The sequence below is a fragment of the Zootermopsis nevadensis genome, unplaced genomic scaffold (assembly GCF_977971745.1).
Source record: "Zootermopsis nevadensis isolate Lab colony 2312 unplaced genomic scaffold, Znev_1.0 Znev_ptg000021l, whole genome shotgun sequence".
NCBI lineage: Eukaryota > Metazoa > Arthropoda > Insecta > Blattodea > Termopsidae > Zootermopsis > Zootermopsis nevadensis.
Window position 1 is genome coordinate 230117 of NW_028259153.1, and position 26259 is coordinate 256375.

Here is a 26259-nt window from a genome sequence, read left to right on the forward strand (position 1 = left end):
GATTACTGTTAGTCCGCGCATCGCAGGTGGTTACAGAAATATCGGGTACATCTCAATGACCTCGGTTATTGTAAAACGAACACAGAACCTAAAGTAAATTAATTACTTTTATACGCCGTGCTTGTCTGAGAAGACGTGATTTAAAATTATCACAGTAGGCACAAAGTTGGCCGCAGTTTGGTTAAAACTCGGTCTGAGGAGTACGTGTGAAAAAAAAAAAGACGAACTTCCATGAAGTGCACATTAAATACACCAGGCGACCAACTGCGACTTCAAGCGACAAGGACGCACAACACGAGAAAAAAAATTGGCAGATGGATTAAGAGAGCACACAGAATGAAGGTCACTGGGGAAAAAACTGAACTCTGCTGGTTACGTATCGTGGGAAAAAAATTGAACGGAGCGACGAGGCATGCGCAGTTAACATCCGTTCCATAAGAGCTGCAGCACCACTACAATTTTTCAAAAATTGAAAAATTTATTTTTTGTTTATATAATTTGTAACACTTCATTTCCTCTACATCAATATTTTAATATTGCCCCTTTCGAGGCAGAACGGGGCTATCATTCGGCTGCAAGGACTTCAGCGCGGTTAGCCGGTCAAATGATGAGCGCGGGGGGCGGCGGAGTGAGGGGCGGTTTATAGTAAACACGATTGCCAGGTACCGCGTGTTTTAGGCTGGTTTCTGTATCACAAACTGTTTCGTTTTTATTGTTACTGAGTATTCAATAATTCTGTGAGCTGACTATTTTTTGTTCTTATAATGACAATGAGCAAAGGAAGTGTATCGTAGTTACAGCAAATTACTTTTTATAAATTGTCTTTGAGTGAAAAAGTAATGTAAAAAAAATCATGGCCGCCCTCTTCCGGACTTACAAATATTTCCTCCTGATGCAAATTTACTTTTCATTCTTTATATTGTTATGTGTTGAAAAACTATTCACAGTTTCCCCCCTTGCGCAGGACTGCCACTGCTCAGACTCACGAGCCGCCACTGGTTCCAGGGCACGTACGGGAACGAGAAATGTATCGGACGAGGGGCGCACAATCCACAATCTTTTGGCACTTCGTGTATCTCACATACGCAGTCCAGTGACATTATTTCAAGGACGTCTTAGCAAAACTCGTAATAATTAAAAAAAAACACTTTCCGTCAATCAAACAATCAAATCAGGGGTCCACAACCCGTGGCCCTCCAACGTGAACATTTTTTTTAAATTGTCACCCTGCATCATGAGAAATCGGTCCGAGACGCCACAGAATTTTCTCATCATCTGTCAGCACCAATCGCACGGAGGTAATGTCCAGGTTAATGAACACGGCGGGATGCATGCAAATGGGGAACTTGACACTGAAAAATGCCTTTAAAATTATCAAAAACATTAATGATTAATGTATAAACCTGTTTGCAGCTAGCTGCTTCGGTGGGACGTCAGCCAAGGCCTTCTTCAGCTGTGCAACAACCAACTGAAGGCCACAGCTCACGTCCGACCGAAGGCACTAGCTGTGGGTCAGTGGTACTTGAAATAAGTTACGGCCAAGTCCTGATCGGCTGGCCGTCGGTCAACGAGCGGATGCCATTTCATATGTACCAGTCCGCTCCTGAAGTCGAACTGAGACTCTGTTGATTCGGCCCCTAAATGCGCCCCCAGCCACCCACGTGAAAGAAACTTCGCGGGGATCGGACCCAGAAATTCTTTCCGTCTCTGTTCAAACGTCTTCGTCCTCGTTAGTTCTGACAGACCTTTGCAGTATTTCGAAGAGGTCGGACGAGCCTCAACTGAACGCGTGACGCGGCGCCCAGACGCAAAACGACCGCTGAATTTGACCTCGGGAACTTAAAGAGAGGGAAATCAAACTGCGCCATCCACAATTTGTTTGTCTTGTTTATTTGTTCTAAGGCGACATGCTTCCGTCCTTTCCTGCCCTCTTCAGGGAGTAAAAAGTATTCTGCTTACCTTACCACGTGCGATGCTGTCAGTAACACTGCGTTCGATAATACGAAATGTTACAAATGCACTATAAAATAATATATCCGTCTGGAGTCGCCACATAAGAGAATTTAATTAAAATGCAGCCCCTTGGTCCTATATCGTGGAATGAGTGCTCGTGTTGACTGTCGCCTTCTTCTGTGTTGAAACTGGCTTTTATCAATGCAATCGTTTCTTACATTTCTATTGCAGGAATTCAACAGGAGTACACGCAGTTTCGTTGCTGTCTATTTGAGGAGGCTGTGAGTAGTTTTAATTCATAAATACAAACAGGGCCATCGACCTCGGGACTTGATTCGCCCAATGGCAGGAAGATAATTTTCATCTGAATCAGCCCACCAGTCCTGATAAAAAAATACAAATCGACGTTTCGGAAAGAGAGAGAGAGAAATATGATGAATTTCTGAAGCGGTTACATGACTTTGTTTCCTCAGAACAATCTTTTGGGAACATTAAACGTTTGCAGACTGTGGCGAACTTTCAGCTTTAGTTCGTTTTTAACAAACAAATATCCCTTCTCGCAGTCGACTCCCAAAGTTGGCAACGATTTCTTGATGGCCTGTAACAGTGCGTTCAATAAATCTCTGAAGTGGTAACCTAACTGGCTCTTCAATGACTTACAGGATCGAACTCTTATTCCGACGCCCACCACTGACCGACGTCCCGCTGAAGAAGAATCTCAAGAGGACCTGCCCTTCTGTCGTACGACTGAGCGACAGAAGAGGCGCCATCACTAGAGAGCATACGGGGGGGGGGGGGGGGGGCGCATCTTCCCATTTCGATTCGCATTCTGGGCGCGGGCGTTTCTCGTCAGTCCCCGTTATTTGGAAATTCTGGCAAGGTTACGCGTGCCTGTCCTTCGGAGAAGGCCAGAAGTTTGCCCGCTGCGTGGTTCTTGCGTCACGACGCGCTCGCTGCCCGGGAGACTCTGGCTGTGGTGAACTCAGCGGGACACGAAGACGGGAGCGCGGAAGCTGCCGACAATTACTAATGACTGCGTGTTCCTGGACTAATTTTCGAGATGACCACTTACATACGGGCCTCATCTTCTAACCTCGCATTACTGCACCTTTGAAACAATACACGCCAGTGCAGCTGACCAGAGCAGTTGAACGAGTACGAGAAACCCCGTCATTATGGCGGGCACTCTCAACGCTGCAATTCCTGATGATGACGGAGGCAGTATGACCTCTGAAACGTCGTTAAACGCCTACCAGACTACACGGCGCAACAACCCAGAGGACAGCCAACTTATCAGACTTTCTTCGCTAACTGCCCCCTGTTGTGGGGCAGGGCATCCAGCGGAGGGGTCTTTCTATCGACTGGTGTGGGTGTGAAGTTTGAAGTACGCACGTATCAAAGTGCCCCTTCCTACACACGCAGACTGAGACGAACTTCGCACTCTTATCGGAAAGAGAGACGCGCAGTTCAAGGGGGCCCCGACCTCGTTCCCGCACCACAAATATCCAATGCGTGTACTACACAAATGTCAGCTCTTGGTTTCTGAGTTTGCGAATCATGAGGTGATAAAAGCCACTTTAGATTCGTACGAAACGGTTCCATGAGAGTTGCGCGAACGGCCACGCCATCTGACCCTGGCAGAGTCAGTCCACTCCCACGAATGGAAAATGTCCACATCAAATTGCGCCAAAATGTATCGAACGGTTCTCGAGTTGAAAGACGCTCATAACCTGCACCGGAGGGGGGGGGGGGGGGCACACACAATTAAACAGAAGAGCGAAATGTGTCAGGTAACAGCGTGGACCAGATTTTGACTTCCACTCACTCCCCTTGTCAAGACATGCCCATGAACTGGTGCCTCGTGTTTTGTCTCGTCAAAAGATTGAGGTCACAAGAGGAACGCCAGTGCCGGACTCTGTTAACGCTCGAAGACGTTCATTCGGTTTTCTCCCTGCGATCAGACGTGATTTCACTCTGAGCGCCAAAATCTCATTTCGGAAAGTGAAAGGACGTTTCTTAGACGACACGTCAACACGCTACGCCTCGGGAGAGCTCCGCCATTTCAGACCACTGCACCCGAAACGACAAATTAATAGCTCGTCAACCCTTCAAACGCTGAAGGAACTGACGTCTCGAGGTTAACTGACAAGACGTTCCTCGTGACGCAATTTGGACTCAGAACAGAACAGGCATCCTGACGTACCTGGACGCCCTAAAGAATTCTAGCGCCCCTGCGGGGGCCGTGACAGCCACTTCAAGACAGGGGGAGCTCAATTGGGGCCTTACATCCCAGAAAAAGGCACGCTCATGGTCTCGGCTGTGTGGCACGTGCGTAAATCAACTTAAGCGTACGCAATTCATGATCCAAAGACTTACGATTACTCCCCGATGCAAAGTGCGAAACTTTTTCAAAATTGCCAGTTCCTGGACCACTTTCTGTGATACCTGAAGTACAATTTGTCAGAAACGGAAGTTATTTTCGGTGTTTATCTTTTTTGTACGAGCGGGGGGGGGGGGGGGGGGGGGAAGGTGGGCTGCATTTGACTTGAAATCAACTACTGTGGTAACAAAATTCAGTCCTATTATTGTAATTCTCTCAGACATCTGCAGAGGCCAGTCACAGCTCCATATTTTGTTCCCAGGGGCCACATTATGAAGCATTAAACAGGAACACAGCCGTCAAAACTACGTATAAACGCCATCAACCTTAAAAGCACAACGACAGGCCACACATGATGGCGAAACAGAAACTCATTTAAACACAACTGGTTTATTATGAGCGCACTTCCAAGTCATTGCCAACGGCCACTAAATATTCCTGGTCCAGTAAAGACAAAATTGCATTTCGCCACAACAGGAACCGCTTGGACAACAAAGCTCGACCAAATCTGTGAGATTTCGTCGACACGAGTTTCTTCGTAACACAGGGCAAATGTTAGCTTTCAAGACAAAAGACAATTGGCAGTGGCACGATCATTCCGCTGCACCGAAATGGTCCTCCCACGCCAAAAGGACCCGGTCCGGATCCCAGTTTCTCGAATCGACAAGAATCTACTCCGTCCCGTCCTCCGATTAATCGAACCCTTACGCTACTTGAACGCCGAGCTGGCGTGCAATGTTACGGGAGCTTCGACCAAGACGGGCAGTGTCAAAATGTCCAGAAGTGACCTTCATCTGGTTTAATGAACTTTCCTTACGGGCCGTTAAAAATCCAGCGTCAGGCTTCACGGCCAATAAAGACCGGAAGTCCCACTGTAAAATATTCACAACCCCAAGTTTCCGACTCTGAAGAAGGCGTTCTAATCCGTTCATCCGCACTTTCAGAACCACGTTCCATTTGAGACAAAGCCCTCGCTAAACCAAAACAGCAATTGTAAGGTCTCATTCGTTAGGAAAAGCCGTCGACATTCCCCCCACGCCGGAAATGTTCCTTCCTCTATCAGACGCATCTCGCGCATGATCACGTTATTGAGCACCACTTTTTACTGTCGTCAGTCTCCAACTGCGGAACGTCACCCTCCATTGAACTGGCAACAACTTAAAGTGACCGTGACCAACAAATCTTCAATCATCCCGTCCATTATGAACTGTCATTAATTCACTGCAAAAATAAATCGAAAATGTAAAACGCACAACTCAGGTGGGTCGGACTCCACGCGAATGTTCGAGTCATTCAACGGAAACAGAGACTCGTTCAGAGCCCAAACTTTTGAACTATTGCATTTCGAGGTCAACTGTTCTCTTGGTCAGGGCGCACACCAATTTCGACCTGTTCTGGATTCTTTTGAAATGTTCGGGTGACCGCGGCTTCTGCGCGTGTTGAATGAGTCTCCGGACCACCTCCCACCGAACAAAAACTTGAGTTTTGATTCTAACAGAATTCAGACATCGTCCTATAAAAAACGTCGTTGAAGATCACTGCAGAGCAGGGGTGCTCAACCTTTTTGGCTGGCGTACCACTAATTATAATTGAACACACTAAATGCGTTCAGGGAAAGTTTTTGATTTTCTAACTTAGTTCGCGTACCACTCAACACAGACTCCAGTGGTAGGCGTACCACAGGTTGAGAGGATATTCAAGAGACGACGGTTTAGACAACCTCCAATCTAATAAAGGGACGTGCAAAAATATTCAGAGTTGAAGTTGGTCACCCCTTCAATCCGTCGCAGACGTTTGATGGACCGGATCGCCGCTTCTCGTGAAAAACCACGACGTCGAGCTACCAGAGGGTTGAAAAACCACCCCATCTCATACGAGGTCTCAGAAATAACTCCGAGCACACAATTCACGACGTCTCCCACCTCCCAACAAAATCTCGCGACTTCGCGTTCCACGTTCGGCAATAAAACTTTGTAACGTCGCGTCGAACGCCTTCGGGGATGCTCCAAGTGGATTCCCCTGCCTCGTCCACCCACGGCGTTGAACACAAATTACGCCAAGTGGTCGACTGAACTGTGTGGAAAAGGGTGCCCAGGATGTATTCTTTGTTGTGGCTTTGTACGGAGACGACGATAATTCGCGACACACTTCTTGATCAACCGCCAACAAACCAGACATCGTCGGTGAAAATATTGACCTAGCAAGAGTATTATTACGGGGTGTTAAATTTCTTGTGAAAATGGCGTCATCTCCACCCTGCGAACGCCTTCACTGTCCAAGAATGAAGATTAAAACGGCAAAGCTTACTCTGACCTGACGCTTCGCCGCTCCGCTCGAATGCAATCTCTTCGAGCAGTTCCACGACCGCCAGACATCCCTTAACTCGATCTCAAGACTCCATTCTGCAATTAATGATCCGCGCTCTTAAGCGAAGAACAATTATCAAAGAACTCACAAATTTGGGCTTTCTCGTAAAATCCGAGCTTTAATCAACTTGACTGAACACAGAAAAACCATATTCGAGACAGTCCTCGATGGGGAGCGCGTCATTCCTAAGCTGCAAACCGAACGCAAGGGAAACTCGCAGAAGCACGGCTCACAGTTCGATTCCCGCATGCGACACTAGTCGTAATGAGGCAACGTGACCGAAGATATTTCAAGGAATCGGTACTTCACAGTCTCACGGACAAATTTCCTTGTAAAAAAAAACCTTTCGCTGTTAAATCGTTTTTCTGAAACGTCGCCCTGTCATTCCAAGTGTCGGCACTCTGGCAGATACTTCTCGCTGCTTTTGTTTAGAAATGACACCTCGACGGGAATTTGTGCAACCACAGAGAACGTCACGCCCACACAACGCAGACCTCGATCTCGAGAACGGAGAAGTCGCTTGGTTCTGCACCCACCCTGAACCACACGAGTCCGAGCAAACCATTTTCTGGACATTACCCATCGTCCAATACTAGACAAAACCAATAGACCACGACGTTTCGGAGATTGGAGTCTGTCTCCGTCTTCAGGTGACACCTACTCTGTTGGGCCCAATCGACAGAACTGGTCCACATCTCCGGACACAGCAGAAGTGTAAGTCACAGCGCATATTTGCGGGAGATATCGAAAGAAATCATTCTCCAAAAATTACACAACGTGGATAGGACAAAGCTAACATTCTGGCCAAAGACCAACAAACTAAAACGAGAAAATACGTCAAAGTACCGGGGGCCCAAGAAGGCAGCGACTCACAACATGCAACATCAAGCTGACCTCTTCTTCTGAGGGGACAGGAATCGAGACTTGGCTGGCTGATGAAATTGGCTCGTAAAGAGAGACGTGCAGATTCCCACAGCAAACACGAGGACTCCCCACATCGGCTAACTCTGAGTCGAAACTCTAGGTCAGTGCTCAGATGTGGCCGGGCGAAGAAGCTCCGCCCCGCGGACTCGCGAACACTCGCAGTGGCGCCCGGGGCTGCCCTCCGAATGACTCGCAGTTTCCTCAAGGAAATGAGGCACAGGCGGGGAGCGTCAAACACACGATGACTCACGAGAATTGCAGAACTTCAAGGGCGCACGGAATATTCCAGCTCTTCAGCAAGGGCACTGAGACTAGCCCGCACAGGCCACACAGCGGAAGGTTAGGTTAGGTTATGCCTTCCAGGGCATCGCCTGGTGACAATTACATGAAACGCTGAATCGAAAACACCAATTCGCCCATCATCAAATGCAGAAACACATATTTAAGAAAGTTTGTAAGCGCGGTCTGCAGACCTAGTGGAACAGAATCTCCCACTTCGGCGAAATTACCGGCTTTCCTTCTTACTAACTGGCAATGTACAGAATGCCTAATGTCAGTATGAAATAATCGTAATGTTAATACTGTTCGGTTGTGTAAATTAAAATTAATCAAAGTCGATTGGGCAAGCTGTCAAGATGGAGGTTGTGCGAGATAGTCGCAAAAACAGTAAATTACTGAATCTGAACACAACGGAAGTTTTGAGAACTAAAAAAATGTTTTATATTAAGTTCTTGCACATACAAAAGATAAAATAAGAAAACTTCTTTGTTATATGATTTGCCTAAAGAATCTGAGGCATTTTATAAAATGCCTGTTGCCTACTGACTTTAGGCATTACATACATTTATTTGACTGCCACGTGACGGGGCAGTGGTGCACGTCACTTGGGGGAGCTGAGGACCCGCTCTGCGCTGCAGAGAACGCACAAGGCATCGCCCATTTGCAGACTGAGGACTGTCAGTGCGACCCTGCTTTGCATTTGACGACGAACTAGAAACTAGACCCTAGAACCTGCCCAGACTTAACGCGATCTCTCTGTGCTCTTTGGTGTCAGAGGCATTCTCAGTCAACGGCAGTGAGCGGAGTTTCGGTTTCCAAAGAAGTTCTTGGGCGTTAATTCAGTCTCCTCGCAGCCACAGAGGCAGCAAGATTACGTTAATGCCAGTTCTCAGACGTTTAGTACTGATTCTAAAAGAAATATCCATCGAGAACTTGCAAGACGTCAGAGTACACAAGAGGCGATGAGACGTGGGGAATCACACGCGCTATAACTGTCCGTACAATTAAAACAGTCCAGAGGAAGGTGTAGAGTCGTGTAAGACACGCTTTATCTGGTGCCAGAGTTTCGACAAGGTCAACCATTACACACCAAACAGAACGCAAGTTGACAACGTGAGTCAGCACGAGCGGGCAAAAAGTTTCGACCCTGTCATCGCTTACTGCTGAGGCGAAGACATTTCACTGATGACAGATAAGACTTCATCGCACCTGAACCTGATGGCGGAATCAGCAGCTGGCTACAAAAGAGAAGCAGAGGACGTTCCTTCTCACTCAGACGGGACACAGACGCCAAGACTAGCGTTCTTCCCAGGTAAGAAGAATGCCACAGACGAACATCCCTGCTCGGAGCCGTTAGCGGACACAAGCCCACGAATGCCAAGATCTGATGTCTGTCGAAGACCTCGACGAAGCCTACTGATGGGAGGAAGTCAAAAGCTTAACATCAAAATGACCAGAGCAAAGCTGCAGTGACCTGACGTCAGAAGTTGTGGTGAATTTCAAAGGCTGAGCTGGCGTCCAAATAATCTCTCGAAAGACATTCTTCGGCTCGATAAGGCGCGCCATTACGAAAAGCAGATCATGAATGAAGATTAAGGCATGACAGATCTCACGAGATGAAAGTATTAAAGAGGTTAAGTACAAGGGCTGATAAGGTGAGACAAAGCCGTCCACTCTCTTTCAACGCACGAATGATCTAGTGATTTGCGTAAGGAACGACAAACTTTCGGAATGAATCTTAATTTACGACGAACGTGTACGCAAAGGCGGACACCCAACGCCTCTGGGCGGGACAGCAAAACTTTATTAACAGATTCATTGAGCGAGGGCAATGCATTCAGCATGTTTACCACCGCGTAATAAAACAGCAGACGCGGCTCCAGAAGTTATTGGCAAACAGCAAATGCACCGTCCATCAGGAACAACTGTTCATGTTTCCGCACTTTCGATCCACGTTTTGGGCGCCGCTGAAGATCAATGTTCGAATTTTGTCATTCTCGTGCCAAAAAGGAGCCGAACAAGTGACGAAAGATTTGCGCCCGCAGTCACCAAATTGCACGCTTCAAGGGCACGGAAGAACTTCAATATCCCCCTCTCCTGCGGCTCTGAGTGAAGAGTACAGTGTTGCCAGGTTGCCACGTTGCTTGTCCAAACTGTCGTCACTCTCAAGCCCGCTGTGGCGCTGGCGTTCACTTTCCCGCGTGATGACGTGACCATCAGCCTTAGGCGTTCTGTGCCGGTGGAAAATACGCCATGAGACGCGTAAAAGTTTTTCAAAGGCACTCAACACCTCAGTAATATAAAGAAGAATGTAAAAAAATGAACCATTTAGTTGTAAAAGCCGAGGTAGACTGACCACGGACTGGACGACCGGGGTTCCATCCGCCACAGAGGCAGAGGACGTTTCCTCTGGCTTCTGCGTCCAGACCGGCTCTGGGGCCCACCCATCCTTTCTCAGGGGTAAAGTGCGGCACCCCATCTGGTGCCGAGCTGAGGAATGAGTAGGAGCTATGTTTCCTCTCCCCCCCAAGCGCCCACATGGCGTACAGTGGAACAGCTTTACTTACTTTCTACATTTTTAACCTGACGAGGTCCGAGTCGAGGAGGAAGATTAGGAACATTCTTCGATTCAGGCAGGATGATGGCGGCACGACGCAGAGGAAACGAATTCGCAGCGCCGCGGCGAAGAATTGTTTGAAATACCCGAGAGATTTTCAATTCGTTAAAACAATAAAATGCCACTGACAAATGAAAATGTTACAGCAAAGTCACGTCGACTGGAGCTCCGGTAACATCACTCATCAGCACGGACAACGCAAACATCCATGAAACTGCAATTATTTGTGTTGACACGCAGACGAGAAATGGAATCTTGCCCCAAGGTCAAACGCAGAATCAGGGCGACTCAGAGCGCAAAATTCAAATGTATTCGGGACACGTAGCACGAATGGAGAGGAACACAAAGACATGGTAGGATATCAACTGAATTCTAAAGAAACGTGTGAGAGAGAATACGTCTCAGGATAGGTTCAAGGGACGGACTGCTTTGACTGAGGACACTTGCGGTCCAATCATCTTTGTCAAATGGAACCGATGTACGTAACGAGAGACTTTCTACATTTAACGTGGCGTATCATAATCACCACCACCGTCATCATTTGACCGCAGAGGAGACGACCTTGGATCCAATGAAAATCTTTCCTTTGCGTTAAGCTTGTAAGCAGAAGCCTAAAGTGTTTACAGTTTCTTACCACGAGGTTAATCCGTAAACTTTTACCGAAGACCTCAATGAGACTGTGGGTACACGTCGATTGGACTGAACTCAGTGGTAAGATTATATGAACAGGGTGACGAACCTCCGGGGTGCACGAAAGGAGGAAATTTGCCTCCGGGGGCAGAAGACTCGGTCACCCACTGCGTAGGAGACGGTGCCAGTCCCTCAGCAGCAAAAATAAAAACGCGAGTCTCTGCCAAACACGCGACCTTGTAACTAACTCGGACTAACCCGGCTTTCAGCTGAACTGCGACGCACAGAAACCGAAGGTGAGACCCGACTCTCTCTCTCGAATCTGCGCATTAACGAGGCCAAACAAAATGCCACCTAGCACTCGGTCAGTGTTGGGACTGACTACGGACTGGAAGACTGGAGTTCGATCCCCGACGGGGGCAGAGGAGCCTCTGCGTCCCTTTCCCGGGGGTAAAGAGCGCCCGAGGCGTGACGCGGAGCTTAAGAATGAGCGTACAGCGGGACAGCTTTACTTTTATTTTAATTTAATTAACCGTCGCACATGCAAACCAGGAGGCGTACAAGAACAACGCAGGAGGGGAGGGGAGGGGAGGGGGATTGCTGAACTACAATTTGATCGCTGCTGGAATCAGCCGCATAATCGCTTCCACTCATTCACTTTTTTAATTTTATTTGCGGATGCTTTGGGATCTCCCTCGCACCTTGTACACGTTCTGTCTGAGGGTATCTCAACCCGCGATCTTTTTATACAATTACTGCGTCAATCTGGGTGACGAAGGCACGTTCGCCTGTGGCTGTGAGAATCCGCTCGCCAAAGCCCAACGAACGCCTGTTACGGAAATGAAATCTCATACAGAGAGAAACAAAGATTCTTATAAAATTACATAACTAAGTAGATGGATTACAGAACCCGAAGTTCGCCGTCGCAAAGTTACGTGCGCTATGAGACGACGCACGGGGTAATTCAAATCCAAGTTCTAGAAGAACACTAAAAACAAATAATAATAATAATAATTAGTTCCGGTGGATTGTCCTTAACGCTGATCAAAACCCGGAATCAAATTTCTGTCTCGAACAAATACTTTCGAGATCAAATGCGATAAGAATACAACACTTTTTAATCACTGGATTCAAATTCCGCCTCTGGACATAGACGATTTCCCTGTCATAAATCAAGTCGAAAGTGTTCTGCGACATGTTTCCTGAGACGCTTAGTTTTCGAAATTCGGGTAAGTGTCATTTGTACACGGCGTCGCTGGGTGTACTCAAGACACAGCGGGGCTCGGTCGCCGCCCAATGACCATGGAACAACACACAGAGGACGAACGAGTCCTGCGACGCGCTCACAACCCTCGGTGCCTGAAACGCTCGATCGGGTGGCACTGCTCCACGTCGTCGAGACGCCGACGTGTTTCGACGACAGGAGCAGCGTCTCCGTGAGACAGGACGGAACATCGCACGAGGATCGGGGCCATCCGAACCGAGAGCCCTCGACGTACTTCACGACGACGAACTGCATCCAAGCCACTGCCCGCGGAGCCGATCGTCGTCTACGGATGCAATTTTGCGGATGAGCTCTTACGCGCAGCAATCTGGCGCGTCTGGCTCTTATCGTCGGCTATCTGATAGGCTGAACGACTTCGTCAATTTCTGGGCTGCTTGAAGATTTGCCTCTGTCTGTGGAGTGGGCGTTGAGGGCATACTGGACGGCCTCCTCGGTCGCCGGACCTAGCTGCAATGGCAACAGCTGCAGGAGGACGTTGGCGCAGTCCCTTCCAGAAGCATCGAAGATCTCGCTGCAAGCCTTGAAGCAGCTGTGACAATGGTCGATGCCAACATGTAAGGGCTATTTCGAGAGAAGGTCGTGCAGTCTACTACCGTCTGCCGTGAAATGGACAGCGGCCGCCTCGAACACCCGCTGGAACTAAGATGCGCCCCTGACGCCGACGTACGTGATATATGATGAAACCTAACGCCACAGCGCGTATGTTGTATAATATTTCCGACTTATTTTTTAACGCTATTTAGAATTCTTGCGCGAATTTAGTTTCATTCTATACGTGAGGGCAGGAGACGATACCCAATAGATGCACCCAACACGCAGGCGCCTTCATTGGCCACAAGAAGACAGAAAGAGACGAAAGGGTGGGCAGTCAAGGATGACGGGTGTACGGCCGCCCAAAATATTCGAAATCCAAAAGCGGACTGGAGTGAGCAAACCTGGCTTTATAACGCCAGTCATGCCCAATTTGCTTTTGTGAGGATTTTCTCCACGTCCCTTAATTATAAGTGCGTACGTCCGGGACGAATTATGCAAAGAACCCAACACAATGAAAAGAATATGAATCAGGCAGTAATCTGATGTGCTGAACGTAGACGAGTGAGAACGTCGGCGCGTAAGTCAAAAGCCACCTTCCATTCCTGCAGGCGCGTGTTAATTCTGCGCGTTCAAATCTCTGCGTGCGCCAAGAGCGGCGGGTAATCGTTTGTCACCCTCGACAAAGAAGGAACTGCAAAGCATCAGAAGAAACGACTGGCGCGTTTATTCCACTCCGAAGACTCGTGTTCGAGGCTACTTGCGTGCAATCAATTCTAACTGTGAATATTATAAAATTTACCGGCCAGTCCAAGTTCCTCATAACGGCAGTCGGGAGCGCTGTCGAACGCGATCCGGACAAGCCGGGTCGGGGGCTCAAGCAACACTCCGGGTCACCCGGTGCGTGAAAGAGTATCGGGACACCTGGCACCACGCCCTCAAACGCCGAAGCAAAACCCTGGTACACGTGTCCGGGGTGACACGTGGACTGAATTAGCACGAAGTCTTTAAAAAGACAGAAATTCGCAAAGACTGCCGATGCTGAGAAGGATCGTCCGCGGTGCGGGGCCCTCACGTGGCGAGTATGCGACGTGCAACGTCTCGAAGGGGACTCTGGAATCTTCAGCGTCCACGGCGTAAACAGACTGGATACGAGTGGCCGTGGTCACTCCCGGAGTGGAACAAGCAGTGACGTGGGGGTTGCAGTCAGGCGGCCCACAGACAACCGAGTAAATGGCGAACTTTTCCTTTGCTCGCTCTCGTAACCAAGTACGAGCAATCTGGCGAAATCCAACCTTCATCGCGTCATTTTTCATTCCGTGCAGATCTCAACGCGCCCCTTGTCAATTCCAGAGAGAGCCGGCCGCTGGGACCGTGGGTTCGAGTCCCACTCAAGGCATGGATGTTTGTCCGCGTCTTTCTGTGTTTCTACAGGTAGAGGCCTTGCGTCGGGCTGACCACTCATCCAAGGAGTCCTACCACCGCCCAAATAGATCAAAACGAATAAATAAAGCCTCGACACCTACGGGTAAAGGAGGATAACAGAGAGAGAGAGAGAGCAGTTGCTGTGTTCATGGGGTTGGAGTAGGTGACCTCGCTGGCCCAGTAATTAAAACCCCATTACACCTTCGTCTGCAGTGACCTTCGGGTGAGGTAGATGCATTATCTGGTGCCCTTGTAATATGGACTAGGGCAACGGCCCCGAATCTGGTACTCCTGCTGCTGCTACCGCGTCTAAGAATTTTCTTGCTGACTTCCAGGTAAAATTGTCTCGGAATGTGTCGAAAATGGAATAAAGTCACGGAGTGTAAAACAGGTAGACGGTCATCAGTCACCGCGCGGTCTGAGGCGTGGGCCGTGGGTTCGAATCCCACACAAGCCATGCTGTCCTGGGTACAGGACGAGCCGATCCCTCGTCCAAGGAGTCCTACCGAATGTCTCATTACTGAAACCCCCAAGAAGAGGCGTCTAAGACCGGCACTGTGTTGAACAGTCACAGGAAAAAGTGTCAAACAGGTAGTTCTGGCCACTCTTTAATGAGAAAGTACTACTAATATGAAGTCATAAAGTTAACAAAACAGAATTTCCTTTACGAGATTTGAACGTGGAGAAAAAACACGGTTCAGCCAAGACGGTTAGTTCTTACTTGAAAAAAATTACATCGACTTCATACACGGAAAATATTTTGCACTGCGAGACATTTTTACACATCAGTTTAATGGGGTTTCTGCTTACGACTGCGATCCTTACAAAGTCGCAGCTCCCACAAGAGAACGATGTTTATCCCGAGAGAGAGAGAATTAATTCACCAAACTAAAAAACAGGAAACATTAAATTTCACACAGAGACGTCAAAGATAAGCATCTGGCTGTAATTGGTGCGTGCAGCAGACAGCGCCGAATGGGAGTCCAAGAACCGCTCAGTGCATGAGTGCACTACGAATCCATTTGTCAGGCAGCAGTTTTTGAACCCTGACAGTGCAATCTGTCGAAAAGGTAACGAGAAACGAGAAGCAGTTATTTAAAAACAGACGGAACACAATCACATCTTAAACGAACGACCCAAGGTCTGGGGCTCATTTTAAGTTGAAAGGGCACGCCTCACCAGCAGCGGCGTCGTAATATCATCGCAGGGTTTGCAGCAGCTGGGAAGGAGCGGGGTGGAAAGGAAGTTGATGGCTGTCTTCTCGGTTGCTGCACCTCCGAAACGTCGGTAAAACTCTACCAGACTGCACGGCGCTACAACCCAGAAGACAAGCCATCCTCTGACTCACCGCCACCAAAAAACCTCAAATCCTACACAGAAATAAAGTTACTAGCGACAATAAGGAAACCCAAGGATTATCCATGCTTCCACGTGCGCTCAAATTAATTCAGTGCAGACGTTTTGCAGAGCGTGTGTTTGTGTGTGATGCACCAGGAAGCAGCTACGTGCGCTCTGAGCCATGTTTCAAAGTGACATCCTGGCATCTGTGACAGAACGGGTTTTTTATGGGGGGGGGGGTAACCCCCACGAGTACGGGCTTCCTCCAGAATCTGACAGTCCTCGAGGAAAAAAATACCCCCCCCCACAGTCATTTGTCACCTTCGACGCATCATCGCTGTGCCTCGGTCAGCCAAAATCGATCGATATCTTGGATCCGCGTCCTTCATAGCCGTTCAAATTCCTTTTCTCGACTAAAACGTTGGCCGCTTCTCGCATTCCTCCATCCACGCCCAGCGCCAGGCGCCACGGAACTTCATCCTACGCGGTTTAGGCCAAGTGCGTCGCACGCTATTTAAAGAAACTGATCGCTTTCAGTGACATCTGGAACAGCTGAGAGGATGCGGGGGTTCCTGGCCTACAATTCTGATGCGCGTGCAATGACGGAACGAGCTGCAATCTGCTGGAACATCAGTGAACAGCGGTACGCCACTGATCGGCAGATGGCGTCATTACGTCGAGACACACACACAGATTTTTCAGTGCTTATCACTTGCGTCCTACGCGATTGCACGCCTCTGACGTCGATAACAAAAGCAGTTCGCATTATCGGACTGGTTATACCACGCGCTTCACTCTTTCGGAATTCGCGACACAAAATATCCTCCGGAGTCTTACAGCGGTTCTGGCCACTTTATTTTTTGAAGGAAGAACCGAGAGCATATGACGGAATACAACAGCACGAACTTCTGAGGTAGGACGGACACAACACGTCATAAAAAATAGACGTTCTAAAATAACGCAAACCTAACCCACGAGTGAGCGAGTTTCTATGACGACGGAGGAAAAATATCTCAATAATTACGTACGTATTAAACAGCGTCTTCTACGCTAAGACCAGAACTTGGACCATGGCGACGGTGGGGACCTCTGAGGTTACGTACGCCAAGCTTAAGCTGCTTATTTCCAAATGAAAAGTAATAATTAGTACGCTATCCTGCTGCTAGTATACTACCACTAATAATAAAAAACCTAACAAGTAAAATATCGAAACTATAAGTAGAGCGGGATTCGATCCTATGACCGTCTACCAACGAGTCTCACAGACTAACGCATGGGCCAACGCACATTACGTACAGACCACAAAGCCCGATGAAGAGGAACTCAATTAGTTCTCAACTGTTGAGACGTTAGACCCAATTAACTTCAAAAATAAAAGTCCCCCCCCCCCCCACGACAACAAATCCCCCCGTGCGATCAAACTTGAGTTTCCCTCTCCTGCTCCTGTGGACTCGAAAATAGACTTCCTGTCCAAAATTTTCTGCGCATCGCTCCTCAACACAAAAGTTCGACTCACGATGAACCGAAGGCACACGACGGTGCAGGTGAGACCGTCCTGTTGAGGGCAGGGCGTAACTGGGCCCGGTAAATTAAAACTGAAACTGCAGTAACACTTGTGCCATTTTCAAATTAATCTTACGACTTAAAATGGGTGTCCGCAATTAGCATTTTATTGTAATATGAATAAACTCGCGCTGTGAACACGTTAATTTAAACTTCACACAAAGCACGCCGGAGGCAAGACGGAATAACTGCCACGTAATAAGCAGGTGACGATCATAACGAGCGCGCATGCGCGTTCAGAAGTTCCAAGCGACTCGTTGACGGACTGCGCAGGTGCGAAGCCGTGTTCTGCCTGGGGTCACTACAAACTTGCAGGCAGAACGGGAGATTAGATAACGACGCTCTGATAATAGTTACGGCACGGACGGCGTGTCCTTCCTGGAGAGAGCTGCGTTTGCACTGCGGGTCTATACACATTTTGGTAGGACCCCTTGGATGAGGGATCGGCCCGTCGCAAGGCCTCAACCTGTACACAGGACAACAGAAAAACATCCATGGGTTGAGTGGGATTCGAACCCACGGTCTCAGTGCGACTGCAGAAGAACGCATCTGCCTCTTGTTGCAGAAACTGAGATAAACGCAGACGAGCTCGATGATGACAACCTCTGAAAGAACTACAAAATTTTCTGGATGCAGGACGGACTGACAGCATATGTGATAGCACGTGTTTCCCCACCCAATCACATGGCAGCAGGATGTGCGCTCACAAAGCGAAACATCGATGTCTGTTGGTCATATTTTATTCAAAATTCAGACATCGGCACCTTCGAACGAATGCTGAAAATGCAAACACCTGTCGGGATTCGAGCTCGTGACTGTGGCGCTGGCCTTACCTTGGGGTCGAAGTTGAAAACTGCATCGCACTTCAGCGGACACTCGAGTCCACACTTGCACGTCCCTTGTGTCTGCAGATACACCTTCAGGTGGTCCAAGGAGCTGAGCGCCGTGTTACTGGGGCTGCAACACACACAACACAGAGGCCGGCATTACAAGAGGCTTCAGCGCTGTTCGGCTCAACAAAGAATAAGATATCATCGCTAGGTAACAGAAGTTATTTTCGAACCAAGAGGAGTTAGCACATATAGGGGAGACCGCGGTCAATTGTAACGTATCCGTCTTAACACATGCATTATTCATTTTAGCGGCCAATATATGTCTCGGAAGGAACGTGTTCCTGATGTCACCTACGGAAAAGAAACTCCGGGCTTTCAGATTGGTGTTGGTGTTGCAGGATCGAACGTGTTTTAAAACAACAAAATAATTTTCTGTTTAATTTATTAATTTCAGTCGCTGCATTGTACGCAAGACCCTAGTACATTACCGTATGTTCAAAATGATCACTCTATTAGTGTTCAGAAATTTAAACTGGATTTGCTTTGTGGTTTTGAAAAGATACAGCATTCCGTCAGTAACAGTTTCAGAGGGGGGGGGGGGGGCACCGTAACATTCATAATGGGGACATCACAATCGACCCTCGCAGGTGTTACAACTGCTCCCTGCACGGGGACAACACGTTTCGTGGAAACATTTACAAAAACCCAAGACGTTTTAAAGGCTCACCTCCGATCACAGTAGAACAGCCATCCTGCCGTCTTAATTTCATTATCAGGCCATTACAAATAACCGAATTACAGGCCGAAAAGCGAATAGTCACATTTCTTACACTGGAAGTTTGTTTTCTGTTTGCGCGCAACATAAACCGCGCTTCAGACAATGCGCAATCCGCAAACATCATTTTGTAACGCTGAATTGTGGCGTTAAATGAGTTCAAAGCAACAAAAAAACATGTAAGCCCAATTAGCCATTTTGCGCAATATTCACACTACGCGGTGCCAGTCCGTTTGCGCAATTATCTGAGGTTCGCTGTTCCTTCAACCACTGCGCAAACGCCGTGTTCTGCCCCCCACAGTAACAATTATAACCGTGCAAACCGGACACAGAGCACGTGTAATCGTTACGTAAGTTAGCAAAAGCCACCCACAACTTCGTCTGCGCTGGGGCAAATACTAAAAAAAGTTACAGCCAGCGCGGAAGGGTTTCTCGGCCTGCGTCGTCTGTGGACAAACGCACGTCCTGCCGCCCCCTGCACCTTGGTGGCCTGTGTCGGTCTGCAACCAGGGGCAGGGTCGGGGCGTACAGCCAATCGGCCAACTCCCGATGGCTCTCATAAAGAATGGACGAAAAGTCGCGGGGGTGACGACTGGACTCCACTTCCTCACACACCACAACGACGGTCCAGTTTCAAACCTAAAATAGGAGACAGACGTACTCTTTAGTTTGACATTTATTTCCGGCAACTTCAAACAAAGCTCGGTTTATTGCGTTTTGCTACAGGTGTTACAAAATGGTGTAATTCGGACTGGGAAGCCATAACTACGTGGCTGTGCATTTGCGCATCTAAAGCAGGGCTGCGAGAAACCTAACCTGTGTGGATTCTGGGGACAAACCACGTAGACTTTGAGGCTGTCTTAAGGGTTCCTTGCAATCACTGTCCTGATGATGGAAGCAGCAAGGACCTCCGAAACGTTCGCAAACTACAACCCAGAAGACAGCCATCTGCAGGCTCACCGCCGTGAAAACCTCAAATACTACAATGATAAGTGTTTGCAAATTAACAGTCTCAAGTTCCTTGAACACAGAAGAAATAAGTTCGGCGCCCTCACTTACATCCCTGTCTAGAAAGGGATTAGTAATGAAAGACACAGTGAACTTCGTGTCCTCAAATTCTTTTAAATCTTCTACCAAATTCCTCTAATAGTTTATCAATGCACAGAACGTAGACAGACGCGCGACTCTGAACACTTGGAAAGTGGGTCAGCGCACCTTTCATCAGATTTCCTTTGGAAGAATCGACGGCGCCAGTCATTTTAATGACGGTCTTGTTTTCGCCTTGGAGCTCAGTATCAAACGCATTTGGTTTCGCGGTGAGATCAGTGAGCAAGGCAAAATCTGACAACCACCGAGAATCTGAGAACTGTGGAGTTAAATCGCCTCTGTCCTGGAAGACGCTCTTCGAGCCTGAATAAAACTTTTCCTCTACTCGGGCGACGGACTTCGGTACGTAATATCAAGTCTCCATAACGCGCATCAATTTCGCCTAATAAACGTTTAACGATCGAACGAATTTGCAATTTTTTCAACGGCATTCGTCACACGTCAAAAATCGATCACCGATGAATGACAAAGCGGAAACTATTTTTTTCGAAGCAGAATTAAGCCAACGTTTTCACTAGCAATGGCTGGGGCGCCATCTGTGGTGACTGACACAAGTTTATGAATGCGAACATCGATTTCCAGAAGGCAAGCACAAAAGCTTCACCTCTCGTCTTGCGATGTTTTCTTCAACAGCCATCGTTCAAGACCATTCGAATAAAAAGAAATGTCGTTCGACATTCCATCTCTTGCCGACAGCTACACTCGCATTGCATATTAAACACTCTCGTTTCTTATTAACATTGATGAAGAAATATTTATTCTCAAATTTTTCATTAAAATTATAAACAAATTTTATCGATTTATTTTTATTGCCACTGCACTGAGAAGCCATTTTGTTCTCCTCCCACAACAACACTCAAAATATAAAAACTCTTTTATCTAAGAGGCACACAAACATTCGCCTAGAAACGTCAGGGCCTGCCCGACCTGCAGCTGAAGAGGTCGCCCCCCCCCCCAAGTTTGAAAACCTAAAAGCTAAGGATTGTCTCCACCGTGTGTTGTGTTTCACGGTGCATAGATTTTAACTTGGGTGTGGTCTTTCGCACAATAAGACCAGCGATGAAAGTATCAGAAAGGAGCCGCTGCTGGTGCCCGCACATCTGCAAGTCGTCCCCGTAACAACACAACTTGTTGCCCTCGAGCTACAGGTTGAGCGCGTAAGGTCTAGATTACATTTACAGTACAGACGACGAAGACAGAGCTGATGAGAAGTGCATTTGATGTTCTCCGTCTTACCGCCTCGAAGAGTCACTGTTAACATAAGCCTGTGATGCGTACACCAATCGCGCACAGACGTCGAAAACAAATGACTGGAAGATGTATTCTACTCGACAAGCTGGCCTTGTAATCCTGGGGTCTCGGGTTCGATTCCCGGCGGTGCCCGAATTTATAACTTGTGTTGGGCAATTCCGTGGTCTAGGCAACACGGAGTTTTCCTCCGTGGCATCCCAACAATTACTCCATTCACACACAGAAGAAGGCAATGGCAAACCACTTCTGGATCATCTGCCAAGAACGTATATGAACAGGTCCCAGTCCGAGAAAAGGATGGAAGGATCCTGTTCATATGGACCTGTCGTCAGACAGAACACTAAATAATAATAAATAACACAGACAGATAACTTCACGTTAAAATCTGTCTGAAATGTGATTATTTTCAACATATTAAAGCACATAATATTACAAAAATAATTACCGATTCTTCTTGATTCAAATAACATCTGCACGTCCTGTAGACCTAATTTTCCACTCATCCTTTCACTTTATAATAAATATTTCTATTCGTGTGTATTACAGTTTTAAAAAATATGCATCTTCTTTGTTTCCATTTAGAAAGACAATTTTATTATTTTTTGTGTGTCATATTTCTAAAGTAATAGTTATTTTCTCCAAGTATGTGTTATATATATTCCCCATTATAACCCCAATCCGAAAATAGACCACCGTTTTAGCTTTCACTTAGCTTTTTTGATATAACAGTAAGCACAAATCCTCATTCTAGACACATTAAGAAGCCCGAATGAAAAAGGGAGACAATTATAAATATCCTAAATATGGCGCCTTTAGCCCCAAAACATTCACTTGTGACAAACAGACGCCTCCACCTTGAACGTCGCATAATAAAGCGGAGGTAGGTGACTGTTCGCTCGTCTTCGTGCGATTTCATGAACGGCAATTCATTCCCCGCTCACAGACGCAGGCGGTAAAAATAGTTTGCAGCCTCTAACCCCCCCCCCCCCCGCCCCCCGCGCCAAAGACCGCAACGCCAGTCTGCAGACACTGCACTATGATGACTTATCCGACCCCGGAGCCACATCATGTGCGCATGCGCGACTCCTCTGTGGAAAACACGAATTTCTAGCAGAAACATATTGCACGCACGTGTTTCTGCTAGGCTGTTCGCGGGGTCGTCTGGCTTTACTGCTGTCAAATTACAATACTTCTGGTGTTACAAAAATTACCCACGAAGTTCACACAATCGAGAGCAAGCTACTAGTGACTCTCAGCCTCGCATGCTCTATCTTGGCGGCGCCCCATCACGGAAGACGGGCGTACATCAGCTGGAGATCCGAACCACGTCCAAACCGCACGCTCGTATGCGTTGTCGCCCAGAAAGCCTACCGATCAAACCTAAGCAACGGAGAAGCCGAGCTCGACGCTTCCGATCTTGCAAGCGCCTCTGCCTGCACAGCCAACCGAAAGACGCTGAAGGCGACGCTCCGTACGCCGGGGCAGTGGTCGGGCAACGGATTCAAGGAGTGACTGCGGGGGTGGGCTCCTTATCAGATCAAGGGCCGCTCTGCAGACAAATGGGAGGGGGACAAGTCCCCAGGAAGCAAAAACCGGATACCGGCGAATACATGGACGCTTACTCAGCCAGACGAAACAAGGCGAGTGCCAGGCCACCACCAGGTGTCAAGCTCTTCCAGTTCAGAAATACGCGCAGACTCCTCGGTGGCGCTAACGTGCGCTCTCTCAGCGGCCTGTCCCGTGACGACGCACAAAAGCTACAGAATTTCCCGTAATTGCCAAAATTCATCTTTTAGTGCGTGGCTTGAGGGCACACGCACTGATCTCGAAGTGTCCAATCCAAAGCAGCAGAGGAGTGACGACACTGGTTGCAGTAAGTGGACAGAACCTGAGGTTGGTGACGCGAAAGGAGAACGAGACCGGAAAAAAAAACAGGTCCAGAAAGCGTTGACCGAAACTCGAGAAAGTGGGACGACCTTCATGCATCTCAGCATCACGGACCGAGGTCACAATTCCAACGAGCGGCCAATGTTAAGCCAAGCGCTTATTCTGAAGTGTCGGCCCCCCACAGAGTCAGTCAAGGCTTGAGGTAATAGCCGATCTCGTGGACAGACTCTCAACGGGTTCCTCCCTCCGAACACGGGAACTGTCCTCGTTGCCGATTGTGGCTGTGCGGGCTGCAAACGACAAAGGGGTGAGAGAGAAGCCTTGAGCCTGGCTTTTGGAATGCCGACGGTCTTCCCATCAGGAAGGAAGGTGGAAGCAGGAACAGGGGCACTTCCTCAGTCAGCACGACTCCATAGCAGATCCCAACGTCATAACGTCCATACCAAATTTAATCACAATCCGTCATGAGGTTCTCGAGTTGAATCAAAAGGGCATGTACAGAACGCATTACAGGCACCAAGTTAACGAACACACCTTATAACAGAATATTCAGAAGATTATAATGTAACAAAACAAGACATTTTTATATTCCATCAACAGAAAGAAACAGTTACAAATTTTGGAAATGAAATTCGAAACATAAGGTGCATGCGTTTCAACATTTCAATGCAAATGTGAATTAAATGCAAGACAACTCCGGCTTAGAAAAGAGATTTTTCAGTAATTCTACTTAAACGCTCTGCAAGTGATTCCTCCCTGTTTCAGGTAGAACGCTGCAGAATGATATTGCAACTGTTGACTTCCGGTTGACGGGGGAAAGATCCCGTACTCAGGGACCAAGTCCCCCCCCCCCCCCGTGTACATGACGCAGCAAAGAGCCATAACAATAACGCAGCCATGATTAGTGCAACACGCAAACCCCCGCGATGTTTGATCAATAGCTCACGAAACTCCGACCAAGAGGATGAAGACAGAAAAAATATTCCGACCGTTTTAAGAACGAATCGCGTGTTGCCACGAAGTCACAGAGCAGAGCCCGTGTGGGTGGAGAGAGACGTTTAAAACGGAATACAGAACGGACCTCCGTGGGGTACAAAGGATGGCGTGCGTGATTCAACTCGTTTCTGTAGGGCGATAACGCAAATCGCGTGGCGTCACTGCGGGGCGGGGGGGGGGGAAGTTAACTGATAACTGTGTACACTCATGCTGTTTTAAGGAGGCCGCCAAGTTCGAGCTGCGCAGGAAACTGCGTGATATGTTATTACAGAGGTGTGACAACGAAGTCCCCAGTAAAAGCCATATTTAATTCAAAGTAGTCTCCACTGATCAAACTCCTCTTCTGGAATGCTCTTCAGGGCGGTCGTCCATGTCCCTGAATGTCACCAATGTCTGAAAATCTGTGGCCCTTCAAAGCGAACTTCGGCGTAGGGAATAGTCGAATGTCGCATGGGGCCATATTCGGCGAATGTGATGGGTGGTCCTTTTTTTGGGCCAAAAACTTCAGGACAGTGGGGGCGTCATGATGCAAGATCCAAGCATCCGGCTAAAGTTCAGGTCTTCTCCGACCAACAGCCTCATGTAACCCTGTCAATATTTCCAAGTCACCGCGGAACCTTTCTCACAAAACGCACAATACATTTGTGATTGCAAAAATAAATCAAAAATTAGCGTGGTCTTTTTTTGACTTTTATTCCACTGAAAGGCACTACTTTTTCATAGCATCAGCTCGTTCGCTACTCGTTGCGATATTCATGCGGGCATTCCGGGAACTTTGCCGTCACACCTCTTAAGTGAAGACTTGCGAGCACAAAACACGGGTTGCTTATGTCACCTCTGCTACGTAAACTACGAAACAAAATTCTGAATTTCCACCAGGAGACATGATCGGTCGCTAGGCTACTGCGATGAGACGCAACCAGCAACTCTCACTCCGCTGGTGACATGTCTGCTGCAGCCTTGCCTCCAACGCGATCATCGTGTCTCAAGAGAGACAGCGCCCACGTTACATCCGGAACACTGATTGTTCCTAGGGGTCCAGTTCTTATGCCAGTACCGGATATATTTTTGCAATTTCCGCTTTCCTGACTGCCACAGGACGGAGCACGCTTATTCCTAGCACAGTGTTTCAATACCCCCACCCCCGCGTCTAAATTGTAATGCCGAGGTGCATAACCACTGACTGGCAGCCTTCAGCCTTCCCCATGACAGCGCGTAAAGCTGGCAGTATCCCTCCTTTCAACAAAATGATCTTCTTGAATCCAGCCACGAATGATTCTTTGCGCTCCTCTCTGCAGACTGACACAAGAATGTTACAACCAACAGATGACGAACTGAAAAAGGCAGAATCAGTCGTGACCTGTCGCCTGGAGGAACTGAGGAAAACCAGCCAGACAGATGGTGTCCGGGGCTAGATTTGAAGCGGGACACTTCCGTTTACAGACGTGCAATGTCACGTGTGCTGCTTCTATCGTGGCAACACTGGCAGTGCCATCCTGAAGCGGCGGGTTTATCCGGAAAACGTCGTCAGGGGCAGCGATGCCCCTCATGACCCTTGTTACTGCAACGTCCGTCCTCCGATTTCATGTCGCAGTTCAACGCCAAGTTCCACCCGAAAGGCATCTTACTTTCTAGGCTCCAGTCGGAAGTCCCGGAGTAATCCACTTCCGACAAAAGGTAAGCGACGCCCACCCTTCTCCCGCCGCGCGTTCGGTCATAAATCTCGTTCTAACGCTCAACACAAGGCAGACAGGACATTCAGCGGTTATTCTTATATCGCACAGATTAATCATACATTGAACTTTGAGATCACTTAAGTGGAATTTAAAAGCAGCGAGGTCAGTCAGCCGGAGGGCGCAGGCTTCTGTGATCCAGAAGTTTCCAAACGGATACGTAAGCCCTCTTAACACTAGTGAGGGCAATTCGCGGGGATTTATAATGCTTCACAGCCTTCCGAGTTACGAGCAATGATCACAGCGGAATATTATCAACGTTTGTAAGTCGATAGTCAGAAAACCTACAGAAACATGCGCCGATCTTAAATTAATTCAAGAAGATGAGGAATGCTACATTACTGCACATACCGAATGTTCAATGGCAGACAAGAACAGGCTTCGG

General features: G+C 48.0%; 1 protein-coding gene across 3 annotated transcripts in view; it reads right to left on the minus strand.

The window, feature by feature from the left end:
• LOC110837716 (uncharacterized) overlaps positions 1 to 26259 on the minus strand; it is a 104710-nt gene that overhangs the window by 53399 nt on the left and 25052 nt on the right. For all 3 annotated transcript variants that reach the window (XM_087352447.1, XM_087352445.1, XM_087352446.1), the window contains exon 3: positions 18126 to 18249. In XM_087352447.1, the coding sequence (XP_087208573.1) occupies positions 18126 to 18249 (124 nt within the window). The remainder of the gene's footprint in view (positions 1 to 18125; positions 18250 to 26259) is intronic.